This window comes from Vulpes vulpes, chromosome 16, assembly GCF_048418805.1.
Source record: "Vulpes vulpes isolate BD-2025 chromosome 16, VulVul3, whole genome shotgun sequence".
NCBI lineage: Eukaryota > Metazoa > Chordata > Mammalia > Carnivora > Canidae > Vulpes > Vulpes vulpes.
This window is the reverse complement of record NC_132795.1, coordinates 44149496-44172076: the sequence shown is the minus strand read 5'-3', so window position 1 is coordinate 44172076 and position 22581 is coordinate 44149496. Positions and strand designations below refer to the sequence as shown.

Genomic DNA, 22581 nt, shown 5'->3' with positions numbered 1-22581 from the left:
GTCTAATAATATGACTATTTGTGAAAAGCTTATTTTAAAAATACAATGCCTATCATTTTACATATGCAATATACTTAAAATTAGAACATATACTTTTCACCAACTGCCTATTTCTCATATTTAAGACTCTAAACTTAAAACTTTAACTTTTCTAAACTTTGAAATGAGACTTCACAAAATAAAATGGGAAAAAAATAAAAATAAAATGGAAAACAAAAGGTACTAGAGTTCCCTTTTGTTAGAATTTTCCTGAATAGAAACCACACTAAACAAATTATTTTAATAAAAAAGTCCTTATTAATTCAAAGCAATTGAACTCAAGCTTACTCTTCTAGAACCGAAATTTGAAATTTTAGAATATTTTATAAGAACATTTTTGTACACAAAAGTTCACATATACTAATTTGAACAAATACGTTATTGCCTAGAATAAGAATTGTTGAACCTGCTTTAAAGAATAAATGATTAACTTAAAATTAACACATTGTAAATATACAAATAATATGCTAAACCCATTTTAGAAAACTTGAACTACTTTTACATAAGTAGGTTAAACATTCTTCCTGCAACTTACTGATATTTTTAAATTGCTCAAATAGCTTTTCCTAAAGATAAATTCTATCCCAATTTATATTCCAATTATAAAGTTAAACCGTGTGGTTTTATTTTACTTTCTAAATGTTACACATTTCTGTAAAACACAATTAAGTGCTGTGTAACCAAACATTGAGAATTATCCTAAAGGACCATAAGTTTTGAAGACTAGTGTACAAAAATAATTGCATAATCTTATCTATACATAAAAATTTAGTTTCTCTTCTGTCGCATGTAATTATTTTTCATGTCGCCCTCACTCTGATTGGCTCATGATTTGCGTTTGTTTAATGTATTGTAATGTGAATTCCTTCAGGCCTTTTTCTGCTCTTCTTCCCTTTCCCTTCATTTTGTGAAATAAAATGTGCTCAATAAATATTTGCTTAATTAAATTGAATTTTGTCCTATATAATTAGCAGTGTCAAATGATAATAATCCAGCTATGACCTCTGACAAAGGAAGAAAAAAAAGCCAAGTGTAGGAATCTTAATTTCTCATTATACAAACTTTTACTGCTTATTATGTGTATGTGGTTACCTCATGGTCATCCTGAGAATAATTGAGCTATTTTAGGTCTTGAAAATTTCTCAGGAACAAAAGTTCCTTAAAATTGTAATAGCCAGTAGATTGTAATTAAATACATCATTGTAAAGTTCTTCAGGAATTCCTCTTCTGCATCCAATCCAGTCCAGCAGCTGCACGAACATTGCTTTTCACAATTTAGTCTGCATAGATTTATAAACATATCACTGACTATTATTTTCACTGATTTATATGGAAACCATTTTATCTGTGGTCCGACCATCTGTTACTACAGATAGAGCTTACCAGAGAAATGTGTGTAAAAATAAAGCGGATTATCACCATGTTAAAGTTGTGTTTAAACAGTGTGCACCAAAAGATCAAAAAAGGAAACTATCATCAATGAACTGTATATTTTTGTCACAATATTGGGCTGGGCTGCTTATCCTAATGTGACCTGCTGGTGAACATTTCATCCAGTTGTTTGACATCATGCAGATTAGAAACACAGGCTTTGAAAGATAATATAATTGGTGTAGACCTATTTCATCACAAATTTTGGTGCTGCTTCTGGTATTTGGAAAATCTCCAACTTGTGCGATGGGTAGAGGCATGTCCTTCTAGTTTCTTTGTAGGAAGGTTTTATGGAAAGTCTAAGGTTACTATGTCCATTCCCCAAATAACAACTACGTATTTTTAAATGGTTCATGTCGCTACTTGGAGCCTCAGTGTTTTTCACTAGACTATCAGGGCTAATATAATTTATTAGGTTTTTGAAAGGAGCCAATAAAACAGCACGTGGAAAAGCTCTCTGCAAATGAAATGCAATTTATAAGTACGTTATAATCGTAATGACCTTGTAAGATATTATACGGTCACGCTCGTAAAGAGCACTGCCAAACCTCAGTCCTGTGATACACAGGATCCTGGAAGTAATATAAACCCAAACCAGCTTAAGCTCCAAGTAAAATCTGTATTATTGAAATTCAGGAATCAGCGTAGCATTGTAGAAATTAAAACCTCGGAGGTTGTGCTCATCTGTATTTTAAAGACTTAAAGACTCTAAGAAAATTTTAAGGGAAAACGTGTGCAAATGGGGAAAACTTTTTATTCCCAAGTCACCTGGTGATGTTTAATATTCGGTATGGTAAACAGTTCAGTCCTGTCTAATTGAAACTAAGTTTTGCATTTGTACGTATATTGGCACAGTAAAGATTCAAGCCTAGGAACTGAACACTTCCAACACTTTGTTATTTCATGCATCAGTAGGACTTGCAAAACATACAAAGGAGAGAAACAAGATAAAAACTCTATGTAGAAAATAGAATTTTATAACTACAGTTTACAGAATATTCCAAGAGATATCATTGGTCATTTTATTATTTTGAAAATATTACTTATCCAAACAACTAAAAAACGTTAAAGCCTGATATAATCTTCAACATTGGAAAGGATAAATTATTGAAAAATATGTAGAACAGAAATTCCATCTCAATGCCATTGATACTACTATACCGTTGAACAGATATTCTATGAGGTATTGAACATTGCACAGATTTACACATTGAGGATTTGACATTGTTGCTAAACCAGTTGTCCAAGGCCACTAAAACACTGACAGAGGATTAAGATGACTAACAGTGGGGAGGAAAAAGGAACTCGAGAAGTCTTTCTAACTCAAAACTGGAAATGGTGATTTCACTCAAAAGAATGTCACGACTACTAAGAATTTCCAATAATTCAGGACACGAAATAAGACACCCACCTCTCATGTTTTATCTATTTGCCTCTGTTCCATGAGCCCAGGGGGGCCACGGTACTTGCTTTGGACCTGCCCAGTGGTGTGATATGTACCATCGTGATGCATCAGAACTTGTCCTTTATGGATTTTTTTTTTCTGACACGTCCTTGTTAAATTTCATGACTTCTGGTCAGTGGAACGACTTTTAGATTTCATACTAAGTAGCACTATGTCTTAATCGTACCACACGGTGTATTTGGAATTCATGCGCTTTGATTGAATGAAGTGCTGAAAAATTCAGGTGTGAGTGATAGATATTAATCGCTGAAAAAGATAAAATTCCATTTTAGGTGATTCCAGTTCAGTGGATTAGGAAACTGCTCCTTTTTGCTACAAAATCAAAATAAATCTATGGCTCTGGTTTCTAAAACACCTGTATTTCACCCCCCACCCTCATTTTCAGTGACTATGAGAGTTAGAATATATTTCTCTCAATAATTCACAGGAGGATTTGGAGGAGTGGGAAACCCCAGGAGAGTAGAAAGTGGTCCACAAGCTTTTGGCTGGGGTCTAGTAGCTGTGTTGGTATTTTAGAACGGTGAACGGAAAATATGTTCATTTCAGAGCAGCTGAGCAATGTTTGGAGAGCCGGCCTACTGGGCGAGAAAACCACATAAAAGCACTGTGTTACAGGACATGCAGCCACGAAAAGGGTTATTTAAAATTCCTAGGTAGAAAAAAAAAATTCCTAGGTAGAAGAGAGCTGTTAATGCCAAACGAAAAACTTTGCTAAAAAAAAAAAAAAGTAGTTTTCATCCGAATAGACGGCACAAGTCACATCAAAGGTCATTAAATGGTATCAGACCCACTTGAGGTACGGTCACTTAATGGAGGGTTAGATTGGCACAGACGCAAAGACCAACACACACAGAGAGTTTCTGACCCTCCGGGCCACCCAACCTGAGATGGAAAAACAAACAAGATGGGAAAGAAGTGCCTTCTCAGCACTGATAATAATTATTAAATGTGCACAATTGTTTTACACAATAGGAAGACTGAATGAATATCTATAATATAGAATCTATATATTTAGGATCCGAGGCTGCCACCTTGGAGAATTAGAAGAGCGTTGACACATAAATTCTGTCTGAATTCATTTTCATGTAGTAAAATAGGCCATTGGTTCAGGAAATAGATGAAAAAAAGAAATCTCTAATGGTTGAGAAATTTAGTCAGGGAATTGTCAGGAAGGATAGGGTTGAGATGAATTCTTTTAGGCCTTTTCAAAGTTTGCATATGTTTATAAAAAGAGATAAAGTCTCTTTGATCTGCAGAGATTCTTTGCCCAAGTGCAGTGCACGACACTATATACAGGGCTTCCCTACGTACAGGTACATGTGCACACACCACCCGTGAGGCTCGTTGAGCATACACACGGCTTTAACTCCAAGAAAATGAGTCAGCAACACAGTCATCACTGCAAGACAATCCAAGTGCTGAAATAGGTGATAATAATGATCCCTCCAAGGGCGGTTTTTACCTCTCACGTTGCCCAGGACTAAGAACATGATTTCGTCGTCGTTTTTCTCTCATTGCAACACTGATTGTCATAGATAATCTTTGTGCTTTTGTATAATGCCCATCCTGAATGTAACATATATTCACATACGACATTGGACATTTTAAATAAGCATGCTGAACACAGGCAGGACCATACAACCATGCACAAAATATTCGGAATTATGTTTTTTTTTTCCAAATTGACTGCAACATCGACATGCATCACTATCGTATTTGGTCCCGTCACAGCGGGGGAAATGTACAGCTGAAGCAATCATGGCTAGTGTCACTTGCGAGAGTTTCTTTAGAGAAGAACACCCAGTAGAGAAACAAAACAGAATGAAGGAAACAAACCAAAAAAGAAAAAAAAAAATCCCCCAAAACCAAAACAAATCTAAAATACAAAAAAAAATAAAAATTTCCTCCCACACGTTAACACTGAAAATCTGGCCATTTTCCACATGGCGCATCTTCCTCAGTCCGTGCAAGGCAGGTCTCCTCCCAGCATCCTGGGTTGGGTAAGAGCCATCTCAGTGTCTCAGAGCTTTTCCTAACCACTGGAAGAGCTCATCCTGATACAGCGCTTTCCAGCGCACGTTGGCCTCCACCGTTTCCACAGCTCTCAAGAAAGAGGCAGCAGCCACTCCATCATAGGTCTTCATGAAGTTCTTCAACTGGGAAGAAAGATCGTAGACGGGTGAACACGGGGCGGAGGGGGGGGCTCCAACAAACTCCCGGCTAAACACACACAAGCGAGGGCGTACGGGCCGCAAGGCACCAGTCGCTACAGGATGCCTATGTGGGCCGCGAAGCAAGTGAACTGCCCAACACGGTAGGGCCAGCTGTGCCCAGGAGGGGCAACGTGCTTCCTTTTGGAAGAAAGAGTGGACATTACGCTTTAAAGAGCTCCAAATGCAGCTGCTTGTTTCATAAGCAAATAGGAACAGGGACTTCTTGGTCTCTTCCTAATAGGTTGGCGGGACGGTGGCCAAGGCTAGCGCTAGTTAGGCAGCACAGCCAATGCACCAACAGCCTTGAAGACTGAAGGCCAGGACCAAACTTCTCTCTCTTGGTTGGTAAATACAAGGCCCCTCTTCATCGCCTCCAAATAAGTAGCATGAGAGCATGACCTCGTGTTTGGCAGCAAGGGGTTACCAGTTATGGGATGGTGGGAAGAAGGCAATGGCGCTATGAGAACTGGGCGATTAATGGCATTTCCATCGCCCGAGTGACTCAGGCGAGAATGGAGGGAAGCTAAAGGCGGACTCGTGCAGCCACATACTTGGAGCCCTCGATTCAAACACGTTATGATTTTTAAATGCTGTGCTATTATTTTTCTGGATATACGATTTTTCTCTAGAGAGTTCTCATACTCTGGGGTTTTTGTTTCGCGATTAAATACCCGCAGCTTCTCTCTTTCCCCGTAAGATGTGTCTTAAGAAACTGGCACCCAACCAACGACCGCAATGCCAACGGGCAAAATGTGACAAATCAGCTTGCAGAACAGAAACATTAGTGGTGTAATTAGTGTGCGGTGCGATTCATCACCTGGGGTGGGGGTGGGGGGTCACAGGGAGGAGGTGGCAGGAGGGAAATGCAGTCCCTCAAGAGGGACGCGGGGACGGGGAGAAATGGGAGGTGGTCCAGCACTTCAAATGGACTTCCTGATGCCCCGATGAGTTTAATCTAGAAACTGGTTCATCGGTAGCTTGGCTGGTTTATGACGCTCTTCCTCGGACTACACAACACCCGTGGGTTTTGCCAAAGCGTGTTTTCTCCTGTCCTCCCAAGCCCCGTGCCCCTGCAGCGTGAGCCACGGCTACCTCCTTTGGGAGGCTTCAAAGGCACTAGGCTTTTATTGCAAACATGTAAAACAGCCAACAGGTAGCAAAGACTTAACTGATGCGACCCCCAAAATTGATCTGACATTTGTACCAAATTCACACACACCAAGAGGAAGAGGGGAAGACACTGGAGTTACCCAGCAGGTGTCTTCCAATATTCCGGGCGCTGCGCCGCACACTTGTGCTCGTGGCACGTGCATGTGGGTGAAAGGGAAGCATCGAATCGTAATTTTAGACTTTTTTTTAAAGATTTTATTTTTACTTATTCATGATAGACACACAGAGAGAGAGAGAGAGGCAGAGACACAGGCAGAGGGAGAAGCAGGCTCTCTGTGGGGACCCGACACGGGATTTGATCCCGGGACTCCAGGATCAGGCCCTGGGCCAAAGGCAGGTGCTAAACTGCTGGGCCACCCAGGGATCCCCGTATTTTTAGACTTTAACTGATGAATCCAATAATTCGTTCGGGTTTGTAGGTTTGGACTCATCCAGTCTATGTTCCTAAAGCAACAAATACTACACGAGGGCCTAGGTATTGTTTTATTACAAAGCTGTGTAAACCACAGCACATGGGCACCCGTGACAGGGATGTTCACGTGATTGACGCCAATCGGGAGAAAGTCCTGTTCACTCCTCTTACCATAATCTGCATCATCGCCTCCTTCCCCGGCAGGACCGTGCAAACGGCCCTCTCCGCAACTTGGACCGTGTGCCACGCGCTCCTGGCCCCTCAATGACAGAGATAGCAAGGCAGCCGGAGCGCACAGGGCAGCTCCTAGGTCCTCCTCAGAGGCCAACGAGGGCCTGAGTGTGGACATGTCACCGACACAGGGCTGTAGGTCAAATCACCCCTTAGGAGAATGACCAGTAAGAGGTGTAGGTAGTGGGGGCACCTGGGGGCTCAGTGGTTGAGCATCTGCCTTCAGCCCAGGGCATGACCCCGGGGTCCTGGGATCGCGTCCTGCATGGGGTCCCCGCAGGGAGCCTGCTTCTCCCCCTGCCTGTGTCTCTGCCTCTCTCTCTCTCTCTGTGTCTCATGAATAAATAAATAAAATCTTTAAAAATATAAAATGTAAGTGGTGAGCCTGCAGGGATCCATTCCTTCCCTCAGGGTCGAAGTAACTACAGAGTCCCCGCGAGCCCAGAGAGCCAAGGGTCGGGGATGGGTCAGCAGAACACGTCCGGCCCACGTGCACAGCCGGCACAAACCAGTTTCAAGCCCACAGTGCCTGCAGCTCCTCTGGCGAGCACGTGCCCCGAGCACCCACCTGGCTGGCCCTGGGGTGCAGCCCCGGGACCCTCGGGCCCCTGCCCGGCTCTACAGGCGCAGGGGACACGGAGGCGCTTGCCAACCCACTTTGCTCGTCTCGTCTGCTCTTTGGTCGCTTCCTGCTGTGATTAGCTTTTATTATTGTGTTCCCTAAATATTTATGCCATCCTAGGCTTTTATTTGAAAATGTTGCCAGTGTAGACGTTTTTATAAAATAGCATTTAGTGGGATGTCAGAGTTGTTTGTGCTTCCTGTTCTTAGCATAAAATTTCTAGACACGTTTGTTCATTTTTCGGTTAGAAAATATTTTCATGTTTTTTTTAAAAAAAGTAAACCCAACCAGCCTCTTATTTTAGAGAACCCTAGACCCCAAGCATCACAAAATCAATGAGCAGTAAGCTGCAGAACATCACGCACTCCCCATAACTACGTGGGTGACCTGACTTAGCCGTCCCCTGCCATGAGGTCTAGTTTCAGACATTAGCCCGTGGACCAGGCACCTGGGAGACACGGGGGTCAGGGAAGGTCATGCCTGGCTGGAGAATAAGGCCAGGCTGTGCAGGACGCTCCCACCCCCCACCCCAGACCTGTCACCTGCGAGTCTCAGGGGTCAGGGACGGTCACACCTGTAGAATAAGGCCGGGCCCTACAGGGCGCCCCTGGGTGGGCCTGGCACCTTCGAGTCTCAAGGGTCAGGGAAGGTGATGCCTGGAGAATAAGGCCGGACCCTGCAGGGCGCCCCCCCACCGCCCACCCCAGGCCTGGCACCTGCAAGTCTCAGGGGTCAGGGAAGGTCACGCCTGGCGGTCCCTCACCCTCTTCATCTTATGGGCCGGGGCTTGTTAGCACTACAAGGCCTTACAGCAGTGGCCCCTGCCCTAAGGACGATGAGGGGTCACGGAAGTGTGGAGAAGCTTCGGACAGGGGTTGTCAGCTGGAGGGTCAGCACGGGCAGCTGCATGAGGGACACCCCTCCCACCCCGAGACACAGTCCCCTGAGTCAGCTGCTTGGCAGGCAATGGGGTAGAAGCCACAGTTTCATGTCAGCTTTGAAACTGCACCTTCCTTATAAGGATGTTCCAAATGGCCATTGACTCAAGTGGAAACATATCAAAAAAATACGTGTGAAATATGTGAAACAAAGTGGTCGGTCGGCACACGATGGCCACCAAGTATGTATCCACTTCCAGGATGTTTCCCCAAGGCCTGAGTTTTACAAGGAGAGGAAAGGATGAAGGACAGACAGGAGTTGGGGGAAGAAGGACGGGAGCCAAAGGCGGAGGGGCAGCTGGCGAGGGTCCAAGGCAGAGAAGACGGGGTACGGGGTACGGAGGAGGAAGGGGTTAAAGGAGGGCAAGGGGGGGCCTGTCACTCCTGTGCTCCACTCACTTCAGCGGCTTCGCACGTTGTGACTAAATGAGTCTTTCACTCACTGATTACTGAATGTAAAATCAAGAAATTAAAAGTACTTCATTTAAATACAGAAAAAAATTGGAAGCAATCGTTTATTTAATTGTTCTTTCATTCTGTTTCATACAGACACGAAAGAAGCCCTTCTCGTTGAGGTTCCTTTAAAAAAAAAAAAAACAGCAAAACGTGGGCTGGGGCTTGCAGAACTAAATCCTTTGGGTTGGGAACACTTGGCTGGGACAAAAATTGAATTGCACATCATAACAATCGGAGACTTGGCTCAGCTTAGCTCCGAGCGTACAAGAATCCAAGCTGATGTTTGAGGGATCGCCTCGGACATTGGGCAATATTAGGAGATGTGAAGGGTGGATGCTTCTGGGGGAGTGCGGCTCCCCGTGCGGGGCTCTGGGCCACAGCCTCAGGCATTCTTTCCCAGGAAGCCCAGGCAGCCGGGACTCTCAGGGCCAGACCTCGCCTACCTTCTACGACCCAGGCGGGCGGCAGATGAAAAAGTGATAGATGGTGGAAGCTCCTCTAAATCCTTCCAAAGTATCTGTATTTCTTTCCTCCCTCCTACACACTTACCGCTCCCCATTTCACACCCTTCTCTTTTACAAATGTGATTTAATGGTCAAAAATAAATAAATGAATGAATAAATAAACAAACAAACAAATAAATAAAGCTGGTTTAAATTTCCAGAGAAATAAACCAGAGAAAACAAAGGAAACGTTAGATGCACTCCAAACTGGACGCTAGTCCTTAAATAATTATTTTCATTAATGAAAGCTATTTAGGATTATATCTTTTTTTTTAAGATTTTTTTTATTTATTCATGAGCAACAGAGACAGAGAGTGAGAGAGAGAGAGAGGCAGAGACACAGGCAGAGAGAGAAGCAGGCTCCTTGCAAAGGAGCCCGACGTGGGAATCGATCCCGGGTCTCCAGGATCACGCCCTGGGCTGAAGGCTGTGCTAAACCACTGAGCCACCCGGGCTGCCCTATTTGGGATTATATCAAGCAGAATTTTCAACAGACTATTATAATCATACGTATGATTTCATTTCATTGAACGACTCGATGGCACGAGGCAATATTGACACACCCAGTGACCCGCTCCCTCTCTCGGCCTGACCACAAAGCAGGGAGACTCAAGGTCTACACCTTAACACCAGCCTGGGTCGTACCCAAATACTGAATCACTGGGAAGGCCAGTTCTATTATTTCTAGGATCCTACACTGGGTTCGTATAATCAGCAGAGGCACGGCTGATTAGATGAAAGGTATCTGCAGCGGATTTGGAGTCCCCGGTGTGAGATTTACTACATTCAAGCATCTCTCGAAGGCATTCGATGTTTGTTTTTTGCTTAGAGTTTATGGATTTACTTGAGAGAGTGAGCACACGTGTGCGGGGAGCCGGGGGATGGGACAGAGGGGGAGGGAGAGAGACAAGTTACTGCACTGAGCATGCAGGGCCCTCAAAAGGGAGTCTCAACACTCTGAGATCATGACCTTGCCCAAGCCAAGAGTCAGGTGCTCAACTGACTGAGACACCCAGGCGCCCTGATGACATTTAATGTTTAATGTAATAGAAAGACCTTTGCAAATAATGAATCAAGTGAAGTCTTTAGCATAAATGTGTGTGTTTTAAAGAAATGGATATGAATCTGTTGGGAAAAAATGGTTAAAGTAAATGTATGATTTCATATATTTATAAGAGAAAAGCATTAGAACTCATATTAAAATATTTACCTCTTTGAGTTCACCTTCGGTATTAAGAAACTCTGTGACTCCACTAATGAGTTTGGAATTCATAAATAATGCCTCTCCGTACCTGGAAAGATTTAAAAAAAAAAGTCTTGATGTGAATATAGGCAGTAATTTAAGAAATAGTACTCTACATATTTTTTTAGGATCTTTTTCAAGGGCTCCGTTTGGCCAAAGCTATCTTGTTGCCATTAAGATATCTGAACATTTCAAGGTCATTTCTCCAGGGAGCCAGGGAGGTGCAAAGAGCTGGGACTGCAGGATGCCATCACATGCCATGTGACTGGGCTCAAAAATGTTTCAGAGAGGTCTAAATTGTGGTAAATTAAAAAAAAAAAAAAAGGAACCTTCTAAAATTAGATTTAGGAATTACTATTACATTTCCAGCCCAAGGGCTGAGGAAGAAATATTTTAAAACTTGAAAGCAACCTAATTCATATAGGAAAAAAAAAGAAGAAAAGAAAATCCCAACAAAGGAATTAGGACCCTAAGACAAACTTGGGCATTATCAGTACGTCACACAGGTCCAGTCATGACTGACATTGGCATTCTCCATTTTCATGCCTAGAAACTGAGCCAAATTTCTTTGCAATGTTCCCAAATTATTAGTATTTTTTTTCACGTAGGCAGTTCATTAAAATATTGAGTTGTTCACTTGGATTGCATAATCCTTGTACCACAGACATAAATTCTTGACTCGTGACCCACAGTCAGGAATAACTTGTATCGGTGAGATGGAACGGTCTCTTGCTTTACGGATTTATCTCTGCAGTGCTAAGAACACCTACCACGGGTTGCCATACTCTTAGAATTAAGACAAGTACACTAAAAAAGATTCTGAGGTCTTGGAAGAAAAGGTTCAGCCCCGATGATAAGAGGTTTTCTAATGCTGCCCTTACAGCCTTGTGGGGCCTTTCTTTTAGGGCTTATTAAACTGACGCTATCTCAAGCCTAATTGTTGTATATGTATGGCACGGGGGTAGATGTATTTCCGAGTATCTGGCGTGAGCAATGGGTGGATGGCCACATTACCTGCTGAAGAAAGAAAGACAAGAGGATAATGATGGGTTTAGCTGTGCAGGTGCACCCCATGCAATTGTCCAGCACCGGGTGAAGCCCAGACAAAATGCTCCGAGCAAGAGATGTAGATTTGGGAGCGACTGAAACCACTGGAATAGATGGCAACTAAAAGCGGGGAGAGTGTGTGGGGTGGGAAATAAGGAGGAACTTGGAGAGTATCTCCATGAACTCCAGGGCTCGAGGACTGACAGAGGAACAGGAGCAGATGAAGAAGACAGTCTTACTTGTCAAGATGAACACTTCTGGTCGGTAGATCTACTGCAACCTCAACCTTTCTACCTCTCAGCTAGAGGTCACGGCCTCTCGGTGAGGCAAACTGAGCACAGCAGGAACCAAGCATGTTTGGGAGGCACTAAACTATACATACGTGCCCTATGCTGAACTCTGGGAGGCAAAACCACTCGCTAAGGAGACTGTATTGGCAGCTATTGGACACTGCCTAAAGTGAAATGCTTGCATATGTTAATTCACCTTATATCTGACTATTCACTCGATTACGGTGCACGACTGCAAAGCAAGTTCTAATCTTCCAATCATTCCAATTTCTGAGCTGCAAATGCAAAAAGGCCAATGTGTCTTCTAGGAATATCAGTGCTTTCTGACAATGAAATATCTGTGGCGAGAATTGTGTTTTAATAGGACACGTCCATTCAAACTGAATCCTGTATACAAGGGCAACTGATAACAGTGTCCCTTAAAAACATAAAGTTTGCCTGTCAGTTTTTAAGAGACAGAACAAGAGGTCTGGTTCACTATTTGGGGACATTTAAGTTTGAGAACATGCAAGCATCTGCATGCTCTGTAATAAATTTAATTTTAAAATGCCATAGAGATTATCAGAGTAATAAATCAACATTTATTATAATATATTTAAATGCATAATGAAATATTTACTTAAATTGAGGCTGAAGAATTCTCACCATGAAAGAAGATGTCTTAGGAATGAATTCTATTGCAATGAGGATTACACAATGACTCAAACACCCCTTCTCTATATCTTGGTTTTATTTCAGGTGTTTTATGATATTTATATTTAAAGGAGATTTAAAACAAATTCTGCAGAGGCAAAATTAAAATTTTCTTGTTATATAATATAATAATTATATCCGATTTATAAATCATTTTTCCTACAACACATTTAGAATATAGCTTTATATTTCTTCAACCTTAGAGAGTTTAATATATTTTCCATAGAAGTTGTACTATTAAACCTTTTTACTCCCACATTTCCACCTATAATCACAGTTTTTAATCTTTACTACATGAATAATGTCATAGAACCATTAAAATACTTCTGAGTTCCACAGGAGTGGCAACACCCATCTTGGTTGACTATTTTAAAAACTAATTCTATTATCTGGACCTTGGTTTTTAAAAACACAAGAAGTTGGGCCTTTACCTCTCCTATGTCACCTTTAATTTACTCACTCAAGTATGAATGAATGAACTCATTTCTACCTGGTATTTAATATCTTCCATTTATCTCTGAAAAACTTCCAGGCAAGGTCTCGGCCGTGTGGATTTCGAGCGACATGGATTATCACATCAATTGCATCTTGATCTAACACCACCTCGGAATTCAGTGAGAGATTCAAAAGCCTTTAAAGATAAAATCGTAGAAAAAAAAATTTAGCTCCATAGCTTAAACATTTTCATGAAATTATAAAACCTACATGCACTAATTGGTTATATTCTTCAAAAGAACAGTCCTGTGTAAACACTCCCAATACAACATATCAACAGAACAATTCTCTGTCTATAAAAGGCGGGGAGAGTAAACTCATAGCATTTTAATTAGCTCATTAATTAAATTTTGAAAAAAACTTGCAGATGGAGAAATCACATTTTTGTGTGTTCTGGTGATATCAACCCACTTTAGGAAAAATCTTTATAGTAAACACTTAATTCCTTTTACAATGACATACTGTCTATTTAGTGAGAAACAAAGGTATCTCTTTCAATTCAATTAGCTTTCGTCATGTCAACATGGCAGTTCTCCTTAGCTGTGGGAGATTTTTTTAGAGTAAACTAGTATATATTCAAGGAAATAAGATCAAGTTCAGTGTAGTTTAACAGAGAGTATTCTCATTACACAAATAAATTTAGGGAACTAATTGACCCACCTATTTAATAGGTTCCTGTCATCGCTGCAAGTTAAGGCTTCCAATAGTATTTTCTTCTCAGAAACTGCCGTAGTGGAGTGGAATTTCATCCATATGAATTCCCAGACATCCTCATCTAGTAGCGAAACTCCCGTACAGTAGACAATGTCTCTAACATTGAGCGGTATTCTGAAGAAGCAACCCATGGTGGTTTTCTGTTAATTAATAACCTCATAGCATTGAAACTAAAGACAGATGCTCCTCTACTACAGTCAGTTTTTTTTTTAATAGTTATGTTAATTAGGTTTTACCTAAAAGAGAGTTAATACTGTATAGTAACAATATTAAAAAAAAAATACTGGCCATATTTTGGTTGCAAATTTTGTTTCTACTCTTGAAATTATATTCAAACAAAAATCAGAACACAAAGACTTAAAAAAAATGCAAACAGGATGCTTTATATTTCCACCAACCTTAACGTATTTATCAACCAAAGATCTCCTAATAGGTAGACCCAAGAATGACAAGAAAGCTGAGGTTGAAAAAACTGACTAATTTGAATAAGACAAACAATTTCTCCTAAAATCGAAGACACATCTCTCCAAATTATTCTTCTCAAATAGGTCTTCAAATATTGGAACGCAGAAGATTACTGATAGACATAGTAAACAGATAAAACATTTTGGGAAAGAGGAAATTTCTTTTCCCTACATTGATAAAAGTGACCATAAAAATAGACTAAATTTTGACTTTGACTCCAAAATAAATATTACGGTGGGAAACCATGAGTAGATTTAATTACTCTTGACTATTTATAAGTTGTAAATACTGATGTTTATTTTACCATAGCAATTTTTTTTTTTGCTAAATATTGTTCTCTCAAGTCTCAGTCTATGCCCCATGTTTTAAAAACTGAATTTCCGGGGATCCTTGGGTGGCTCAGCGGTTTAGCGCCTGCCTTTGGCCCAGGGCGTGACCCTGGAATCCCAGGATCAAGTCCCACATCAGGCTCCCGACATGGAGCCTGCTTCTCCCTCCTCCTGTGTCTCTGCCTATCTCTCTCTCTCTCTATGTCTATCATAAATAAATAAATAAATAAATAAATAAATAAATAAACAAATAAATCTTTAAAAAAATAAAAAAATAAAAATAAAAAACTGAATTCCCTAAAAGAACACTAGACTACTTACAGCAAGTCGAAAATGCATCTCTGCTGTGTGTCACATTTGGTGATATACTATTCAAATTTCTCACTTATGATTTGAATGTGACTGATAGGAGGTGTTTTCTTTGGAAAGCAAGATAAACCAATCTCTTCTAAAGATGTAGGACCCTGATGGTAGAAACACTGCTATGGTTGAAGGAGTATTTAGGAAATGGGAAGAAGTGCCTGAATGATTTACCAGTAACATAGGCTTCATCATATTCCGTTAAGCGGCTAAGTAGGGCAAAGGCTCCAAATACTGAGGGCAGTCTATCGGGAGACCCGATGCTTAGATTTGCTAGAAGTATCATACAACATTAATTGTTCCCAGAAATGCCTAAAACTGTATCATTCTGTCTTCCTAGGAGTAGGCTGGAGTGTTGAAAAGTTGCTTTAACCTTGCTGACTGAAGCCCTTTTGTGGTGCAGAAAACAAGCATTCTGTTTGTTTTGTTTTTAAAGAAACAAAAGGAACACAGACAGACATCAGAAGAAACCAGCAAAGAGCTTCAGAAAACATTGCCACCACATTTATCGTGGTCAATACCCCGATACCCTATGTGACGACAACTATGCCTCCCTGTTTTCCTAATTCTAATGAGAAAGTCAAAAACCTAGTCTTTATCAACAGCTAGAAAAGAGGATGAGTTTTTTTCTCCCAAATATTACAGGCTACAGAGCAAAATACTGTATTATTATTATTATGAGTTTGGCCAAGAGATCAATATAAAAATTAGCAAGAAAAAAAAAAAAAACAATAAAATGTTTACTGAAATCGTCAGTTCATCAGTTAATTTTCTTTTTTTTCTCAATGTATATTTTCTTAATGTTAACTTAATAGGGAGTTGTTAACCTATTAATATACTAAAGAGAGTCCATTGAATTAGGTTTGTTACTGCCTATGAAACTAATCTCCGATAGCAATGGTTTCAAGTAGAAAAAGCATACAGAAATATAGAAAATGCAAAAAAAGGAACACCCACAAGATATTAAACTATATTCCTTAGAAATAACTCGACTGTCATATACCATAGTTGCTAGCAATAACCAATACTTTGTTATTCAGTAGATGCTGTTGCAGATGCGGAACTGCGCAAGATGCGTGTATCAATGAACAAATGGATTGGCCCGTCCAACGCCCTGGACACAGGCTGCAGGAGCATGAGGTAGAAAACAACACTTCTGTGCAATACTATGTTCCAGGTTATACGTTTTATTTAGTCCATATGACAATATCACGATGTCCACGTTATAAACATTTTTGCAAGAGAGGGAACTCTGCTCGGAGGGAGGATATTTTGCACCATCCCCACTATATAGTAAACTGAGATCCATGGTGACCTGCGCAGGAAAGTCATTCCCATTTTTATCAGCTTAGAGATGGCTAATGACAACCAAAGTACAATACATTGATTTCTATTAGTCCTACTCATCAAATAATTGCCACTGAATTCTGATTTTCTGTTGTTCCATAAAACACCATCTGATAGAGAGTAAAAACAACAAAAAATTTTTAAAAAATCCCTTAGGAGGGTACTATCACCTGGGCCTACTCCATGGGCTACAGAATAATAGTGACGCATCCAATCTGTCCTTCTCTCAGTGTTGAACTGGCCACAGTGTCACCTCTAATCTTTTTTTTTGTTTGTTTTACTTAATTTTCTGACATGCAGCTTAATCAGTCATCTTCGAGAAATAGTCGATGTTGGCAAGACTGGATTTCCAGCCTTGGAGTATCCACGGCGCTCACCAGCACTGAAGTGACTCTCGTTAAAATGCAGCCTCTGGGTGAGCACAAGGACGGAGGCTCATGGTGTACGTGAGAGCCACTCTGTGCCACTCCAGTCGCACGCAGAGCAAGGAGAAGCAACTCCTACAAGGCCACTCAGCAATAAAGTGCTGGATAAGATGACAGACAGGCTGCCCGGGATGGGGCCCGATTCTGGATCTGAAGCTGCAGCCCCAAACCATGAGGAGGACCCCATAATCTGGGTACAGGCCAACCTCCAGCTTGTCAGCAGCTATCCCTCTGTGCATAGCAGATGCACCAAAACTGAGGACTACGAAAATGAGACACACATATGCTTCCATGTATGATCTCCAGCCTGAGGCAGGTCCAGGTGAAGGAGCCCCAGGTCTCGCAGCAGGTCCCGCAGACCCACAGTCTCGGCTCTGGGCAGATGCCACAGGGGCGCGCTGGCTCAGGGTGACGGGTGTCCCTCGGGGGGCAAGAGCAGAGCTGATCAGCCAGAGAATACCGCTGCGACTCCTTCTAGCACCCTTCCCACGGCATCAACTTATCCTCTGACCCACCCCCAGACGAAGGGTCAGGGCGTGGGTCACAAGATCCCTGTACCCATCGCCGAAAATAAAGCAGGACTGGCAAGTGCTGGGGTCGCTAAGGGCCTCGGTCCCCGATGATTTCCATCTTTAACGAAGCCCCTTTTGTGGCTAAATTTGCAAAGATGTTCTAATAACATGTTAGCAAAATGATTGCTCTGGGGACACTTTAAGATCTCTTTATGTAAACCAAAGTCATTAGGAACAAATGAAAAAGCTCATTTGTTTGGAAAGCATGGGCTGCAAACTCGCAGAAGCCACCATTCCGAGCGGCATAAATGAGTTTTGCGGGATGCTTGACCCCAGGATTACAGGGAGATAGGGTCCCTTCTCATGAACATGGAAATGTTTCTAAGAATGTGACCATCCACGGTCATTTCTTTTCAGCTGCAGCCTCAGAAATAAATCTTTTGATGGAATTTTATTATCTGAGAAGGAAATCTGTGCTTACTTTTTCCTCTAAGGGTCGTTTGCATATACAGGAGCAGGGAGCTAGTCTCTCCTCGCAGCCTGCCTGGGAGACAAACAGAGTAAGGCTTAGCCAGAAGGAAGCGTCTTTATCTTTCCGAGGGTCTAACATTGCAAAAAATTATTACCTAATTTGTGTGACTTGTACTAGAGTTTTTATTCTATTTTCATTTAAATTGGATCATGACCAAGTTCATTTGTACTGTGAAAGTGTTGAAAGCAAAAAAGTTTAAAGCCTGATGGTTATCTTGAAATAATCTTTTTTTTTTTTTTTTTTGCAAAATGTTGGATCTTTTTTTATGTTGACATAAGCAAGTGCATAAAAATGAAATACTGTGGGGTAGATGTTAAAAAAATTAAGAAGGTGGAAAAATAGGGGGATTTTAAAGATTTAGAAAGATTTAGAATTTCTTTTTTAACTGAGTTAAAGATGATGGAATGGGCCTAGTATTTTCAGTCTTAGTAAATTGGTATTTTAGTTACAAACGGAAATTTGTGAAGTAGGTTGATAAATTAAGATAAATAATTAGACAAATTTCCAAAGATTCTGCTATAAAAGTTTTTTTCTTTGCTACAGGGGTTTTTAAGGTAAAAATTAAAAAAAAAATCTAAAAAATAACAATAAGTGACTGGTTTAAGTTAAGCTATAAATAGCAACTGAGAATGATATATCATAGATTATTATTTAATGATATGATAAAATGCATTATTTAATATGATGAAATATATTATTAAGGATAAATACATACAAATACCTCTATATGCAGTTTAAAAAAACATAATGTGTATATTAGAAAGACTAAAGGAGAAAACAGGAGAATAGTAACATTTTCCTCTGGGTTGGCGGATTATAGTTAACTAGTCTTTCTTTTTTTAATTCATATATTTCAAATTCAATCATTTAATAAGTTTGACAATTACTTTGGAAATAAGTAAATGTATAATTACATTTATAAAGGTAAAATTGTGTTACTATTAAAGTAAAAGATATTCCAATATAGAAAAATGCTGTTGAATAATATGTAGAAACAATTCTGATGATACAGTTAAAATATCTCCCAGAGGAAATTATACAGGCCAAAGGGGAAAAAAAATTCATACTATTTTAAAATATAAATTTCGATGCTTAATCTCGATAGGGGTCTATTTTTAAGCAGGTTCTCTGTAGACCTAATTTGGCCAATAACTGCCTCTAAGACGGGGCAAGTCAAGGTCATTGCTTTGGGCTTCATTTTTCATCCTAATTGGACAGGGCTCCAGTAGAGGAGTTCTGAAAGTCCCTTCCTGCTCTGTTAGTACAGGATCCTTTTCATTAGCGATTATATTAACACTGAAATGCGGATTTAATTATTTTCAAAGACAATGAAAAAAATTTCTCAAATCACTAGCCTCTCTAAGAGCACCTGAATCTTTTAGCGGCACTACCCATTAATCTAGCGTGTGGCCCACCATTTAATTAATTTCAATTAATTTGCACTTAAATTCATTCGAAAGATCATTTGCCTAATCTAAAAGGTAAAAGACTGTTGGTTGAGGCTTCCTCACCAACACTCTAAGTCTTGTTTGACCTTATAAGTACCAGAACTCTTACTTCTTCCAGGGCAATCGTTGACTTTAAAATATCACCCTGAAAACATAACCTGCATTTTCAAAGACTGACCTAGTTAAGATGATATCAGGTATATATATATATTTCTCATTCTGCCTCCATTCCTTTGTCCCTTGGCTGCTCCCAAGAAAGAAAGTCATCTTGAGTAAAACTCAAAGCTGTTTAGAAAGAACAGGTGACTTTTTTGGCACCTACGCATCACTTTCATCATCCAGAAAATGGGGACGATCACTCCTTAGAAGGTCGTTACAATGATTAAATAAGATAATGCTTACCCAGGGCTTAGCACAAGTTCCCAGTACCTGCGTGGGGCTCCATATGGGCATTATCTAAATGCCACACACAGCCCAGTAAGTGCAGGGTATGTGGACAATTGCTTCAGTTTGTGGTAATGGCATTCCTCATGATTTTTATTACTATTATTAGTAGTATGAAGTGGCAACAGATATGTGCCTCTTTCCCAAAAGAGGAGAGGACAAAAAAAGAGATAAGAAATAAAGGTTTTGGACAACCTCACTACAAGTGAGTGAGTAATTTTTTAAAATCATGGCTGACAATACATTAAGCATTACAATAAAACACACGTTTATAACCCCACCTAACTACACCATTATATATGTCAATCAAACATGCCACCCAGTCCACCTAAAAACCCTGGCACCCATAAGTATCCTAGTGTTTCCTAGTATCTCTGCAAGGCCCCAGCGAAGAATCCCAGGTGAAGTGTGTGTCAGTGACCGGTGGGAGGAACACTCCATACAGCACCTGCTCATTTCCATTGAAATTTAAGCATTAAAAAAAAAAAAAGGAATGCTAAAGCCTTGGCACAAAGGAAAAGACTGTTCAAAACCAGTCTTCATGGCCCTCAAATGACCTCAAAAAATAGAGGTGGAAAAACCTGGTGGATTGCAGACCAACTATATTTAGAATTGCGTGTTCTGAAATGTTCGATACCTCTTTATGGCTTCATTTTGCATATCTGCAAAGAGGCATGTGCTGCTTTTTATTTTTTTTTATTCTTTTTTTTGTGCTGCTTTTTCCAATTGAAAGGAAAAAGACTGCTGAAGGGGGGCTCATTTTAACCGCTAATAGCCAGAGTTTATCAAAAGATTATATTTTAAGATGACAGCACTCCTTACAAGTGGCATTTATAATTAAAATAAATGTACTTTAAAAGAGACATTCGTTTTACTTAAACTGAAATAATATATATGACATAACATCTTAAACTTTTGAGTCCCATGTATAAAGTAGCTATTATTTCTGCTGCATAGGAAAGAAGAGGGATGATGGGGGTAAATATTTAGGCCATAAGAGCATTTTATCAAATATAGTTGCTAAAGCACAAAAACCTAAGAAAACAGGTGGCCTAGGCAACATTGCCAAGAAGAGAACAAAAAGGAGACATCAAAGAAAAGGTAGAAAGAGCACAAGTGAGAAATGTACAGAGAGGCCAAAACATTCAGCGTGATGATGACAAAGTGGGCAGTGACAAAGACCTACCAAAAGGCGAAAGAAAAAAAAAAAAAGCAAATAATTAGAGAATTTGTGACTTGACTGGTTTAAACTGGTTCTTTGTCCTGGATTTTAAACACTCCACTGAAAAGCCTAGAACGTTGCTATTTAACATTTCACAACTCAGACCCCTTAGGACATCCAGAATCAATTATACACATGAGAGCTCAAAAAAAATCAAGCTGATTTATAACAAAAGTAGAAAAATTAAGATATCTCTGATGACTCACTCTGAAACAGTGAGCAGCAGGCTGCTAGTATAAATAGTCCTTAAAGCACGGCATCATTTAAAACTTAAGAGGTATACAGTTGTAGTAGAAATTGTGAAATGGCTGAGAAATTGCCCTATTTGTAGATGCCTGTGTTAAAGATGAGATTAATTGTTTCCTGATTACTGGGTGTCCATTATCCCTGGCTTCTCAACGAATCTTTTTTTTTTTTTAAGATTTTATTTATTTATTCATGAGACAGAGAGAGAGAGAGAGAGAGAGAGGCAGAGACACAGGCAGAGGGAGAAGCAGGCTCCATGCAGGGAGCCCGACAAGAGACTTGATCCCGGGACCCTGGGGTCAGCCCCTGGGCCCAAGGGAGACACTCAACAGCTGAGCCACCTGGGCGCCCCATCAATGAATCTGTCTTGATCTGTGATATTTAAGTTTCTTTCATTCGGCTCTGGTCCTAGTACTGTGAACCTACATCCCTACTGGGACAGGAAGTCTAAATTTACATATAAGGTGGCGTCTGAATCACAACCATCAGGAATCAGTACACTAACTATGAAGACACAGGATAATGACGGGAATGACACATTAGTAACATCAGCAACTCATAAGCTCTGTTCTCATTCAAATCATGACCCAGGCCTGAGTGTTTATAAAACCCCCCCTGGATGACATTGGGCTCCACCTTGACAAATAACTCCTATTGCCCAGAAATAATTTATAGCAACATTCATTGTCTTTTGTATTCTTCATGAAAGGTTGAAAATTATACAGATTTATTGTATCCATCAAAATACTCCATCTAGAAATGTGAGGGCCTGTGCAAATGTGGCTTACTTTCATTTCTAATGCACTGTCAAGGTCACTGAGGTTAACAATGCTGTTTCTCCAGCCTGGGAGGAATCAACTATGGCAATTTAGTTAATTTTTTAGGCATAACCACTAAGCTGTCATGGGTAGGCAATAAGGAATGTATTTTTCCTTACTAGGAAGGTCTCTAACTAAAAATAGATTTTATTTCACTTTGGGTGTGCATGTGTGTGCGTGTGTGTATACATACTAACCAACAGGTAATTCTGCAGGTTTTCAGAAATTTAATTGGTAGATTCACTATACAAAAAATGCTGTACTTTTTAAAAAAATAGAGAAGGATTCCTATGCAAATCAAATCCTAGAGGTTCTATGATTTTACTTTGACCGTCCTGTGAAAAAGCAGTGAAATCCGTGGTAAATTTCATGTATGTGTGTGTGCGTGTGTGTGTGTGTGCATGTTTTCAGTAATAAGGATGGATTTAATTAGATAATTGAAAGGGGAATGGCAAGGGTGGATGACAAAGT

At 40.3% G+C, this 22581-nt stretch overlaps 1 protein-coding gene across 2 annotated transcripts in view; it reads right to left on the bottom strand.

The window, feature by feature from the left end:
- Positions 1 to 2204: 2204 nt before the first annotated feature.
- Positions 2205 to 22581, bottom strand: part of TRHDE (thyrotropin releasing hormone degrading enzyme) — a 372106-nt gene continuing 351729 nt past the window's right edge. For both annotated transcript variants that reach the window (XM_026001636.2, XM_072742405.1), the window contains 4 exons: positions 13909 to 14076; positions 13244 to 13384; positions 10691 to 10772; positions 2205 to 5091 (listed from right to left, as the gene is read on the bottom strand). In XM_026001636.2, the coding sequence (XP_025857421.2) occupies positions 4948 to 5091; positions 10691 to 10772; positions 13244 to 13384; positions 13909 to 14076 (535 nt within the window). In that variant the 3' untranslated portion in view covers positions 2205 to 4947. The remainder of the gene's footprint in view (positions 5092 to 10690; positions 10773 to 13243; positions 13385 to 13908; positions 14077 to 22581) is intronic.